This window comes from Pangasianodon hypophthalmus, chromosome 8, assembly GCF_027358585.1.
Source record: "Pangasianodon hypophthalmus isolate fPanHyp1 chromosome 8, fPanHyp1.pri, whole genome shotgun sequence".
NCBI lineage: Eukaryota > Metazoa > Chordata > Actinopteri > Siluriformes > Pangasiidae > Pangasianodon > Pangasianodon hypophthalmus.
Genome location: NC_069717.1, coordinates 30,369,646 through 30,372,145, shown reverse-complemented (window position 1 = coordinate 30,372,145; position 2,500 = coordinate 30,369,646). Strand labels below are relative to the sequence as shown.

General features: G+C 41.4%; 1 protein-coding gene across 1 annotated transcript in view; it reads left to right on the top strand.

Annotated features, from left to right (window-relative positions):
* ipo11 (importin 11) overlaps nt 1-2,500 on the top strand; it is a 76,008-nt gene that overhangs the window by 23,969 nt on the left and 49,539 nt on the right. Inside the window, exons 3-4 of the mRNA XM_053236146.1 lie at nt 1,533-1,633; nt 2,341-2,413. Coding sequence (XP_053092121.1) covers nt 1,533-1,633; nt 2,341-2,413 — 174 coding nt within the window. The remainder of the gene's footprint in view (nt 1-1,532; nt 1,634-2,340; nt 2,414-2,500) is intronic.

Here is a 2,500-nt window from a genome sequence, read left to right as displayed (position 1 = left end):
CCCATCATTCTGGTACAAGTTAATCTTGCAGCAGAACTGGTCAGGCTTTTTTTAGAGGTTTTTTAGCAAAATCTAATCTGGCCTTTGTGTTCTTGAGTGTTACCAGCGGTTTGCATCTTGAGGTAAACCGTCTGTATTTACATTCATGAAGGTGGCTCTTGATTGTAGACTTTGACAATGATAGGCCTACCTCCTCCAGAGTGTTCCTGACTTGGCTAGATGTTGTGAAGGTGTTGTTCTTCAATAAGAAAAGAATTCTGCAATCATCCACTTTAGTTGTTTTCTGTGGTCTCCCAGGCCTTTTGGTGTTGCTGAGCTTGCCAGTGCATTCCTTCTTTTTAAGAATGTACCAAATTGTTGATTTGGCAGCTCCTAAAGTTTCTGCTATCTCTCTGATAGGTCTGTTTTGGTTTTTCAGCCTAATGATGGCCTCCTTCACTTGCATCAACACCTCTTTGGACGGCATATTGAGAGTTCCCATGAACAGCTACCAAATGCAAATTCAACACTTGGAATCACCTCCAGACTTTTTATCTCCTTAATTTATCATGATATAATGAGGAAACAGGCCACAGCTGGCCATGAAACTGCTTATCAGTCAATTGTCCCATTACTTTTGAGCCTGTGAAAATGGAGGGACTCTGTAAAAAATGGCTGTAATTCCTAAACGGTTAATGCAGTATTTTTCTTGAAGCCGTTGAATTAAAGCTGAAAGTTTATGCTTCAGTCACATCTTGATTGCTTCATTTCAAATCCATTGTGGTGGTGTACAGAGGCAAAATTACCAAAACTGTGTCACTGTCCCAATATTTATGGACCTGACTGTATATATATATATATATATACGTATACACACACACACACACACACACACACATATATATATATATACGTATACACACACACACACACACACACACATATATATATATATATATATATATATATATATATATATATATATATATATATATACGTATACACACACACACACACACACACACATATATATATATATATATATATATATATATATATATATATATATATATATATATATATATATATATACGTATACACACACAGGAATGTTTTTTAAGAACTTTTAGTAAATCTCTCTCTCTTCTCCTCATCGTAAACAGCATCACAGCGTCACAGCGGCTAAACAGCAGGAGAACCACAAGAACCAGAACTAATTTTAATAAAGCAGGAACCAGAACTAATTTTCATATCACTGTTGCACGCAACTCTGAAGTGACCATGTATCAGCCAGTAGAATTGTTTGGGGGCGGGGCTTAATTGTAGACTAGCTAATCAGAGCTGTCTGTTAAAATCCAGTAAAATCTATAAGACCCTGTTAGAACAGTCCCTGACCGTTTGTACACCGTTTCCATGGTAACTGCATTAAAGGTTATTACAGCTAGTTTAGCGCAGTAGCACGTCTCCCTGGATTGTAACTCTTCGCTCTGTGTATGACTCCTCCCTCTCAATATGTGACCCCTCCCATAATGTGTGTGACTCCGCCCCCGCAGAGTATCTTTAATAACCATGTGTTGGATGTGAACGTGCGCTGGCTCGCTGTGCTCTACTTCAAAAACGGCATCGACCGCTACTGGAGGAGGGGCGCCCCGAAGTAAGACACCTGTCTCACTCTCTCACCTGTCTCACTCTACACTATACTCTCTCACCTGTCTCACTCTCTCACCTGTCTCACTCTACACTATACCCTCTCATCTGTCTCACCCTCTCACCTGTCTCACTCTACACTATACTCTCTCACCTGTCTCACTCTCTCACCTGTCTCACTCTACACTATACTCTCTCACCTGTCTCACTCTCTCACCTGTCTCACTCTACATTATACTCTCTCACCTGTCTCACTCTCTCACCTGTCTCACTCTACACTATACTCTCTCACCTGTCTCACTCTCTCACCTGTCTCACTCTACACTATACTCTCTCACCTGTCTCACTCTCTCACCTGTCTCACTCTACACTATACCCTCTCATCTGTCTCACCCTCTCACCTGTCTCACTCTACACTATACTCTACACTATACTCTCTCACCTGTCTCACTCTCTCACCTGTCTCACTCTACATTATACTCTCTCACCTGTCTCACTCTACACTATACTCTCTCACCTGTCTCACTCTCTCACCTGTCTCACTCTACACTATACTCTCTCACCTGTCTCACTCTACACTATACCCTCTCACCTGTCTCACTCTCACCTGTCTTACACTACACTATACTCTCTCATGTCTTGCTCTACGTTGTCATTTCTCTTACTTGTCTTCCTCTCACCTCTCTCTCTCTCTCTCTCTCTCTCTGTTTTCAGTGCTATCTCAGAAGAGGAGAAATCATCTCTGCGTGCAGGACTCATCACCAACTTCAATGAGCCTGTCCATCAGGTCACACACACACACACACACACACAGTTATTGATTTACACTGAAGTCATGGCTGATTAAGAATGACAGTGTGAGTGTGTGTGTGTG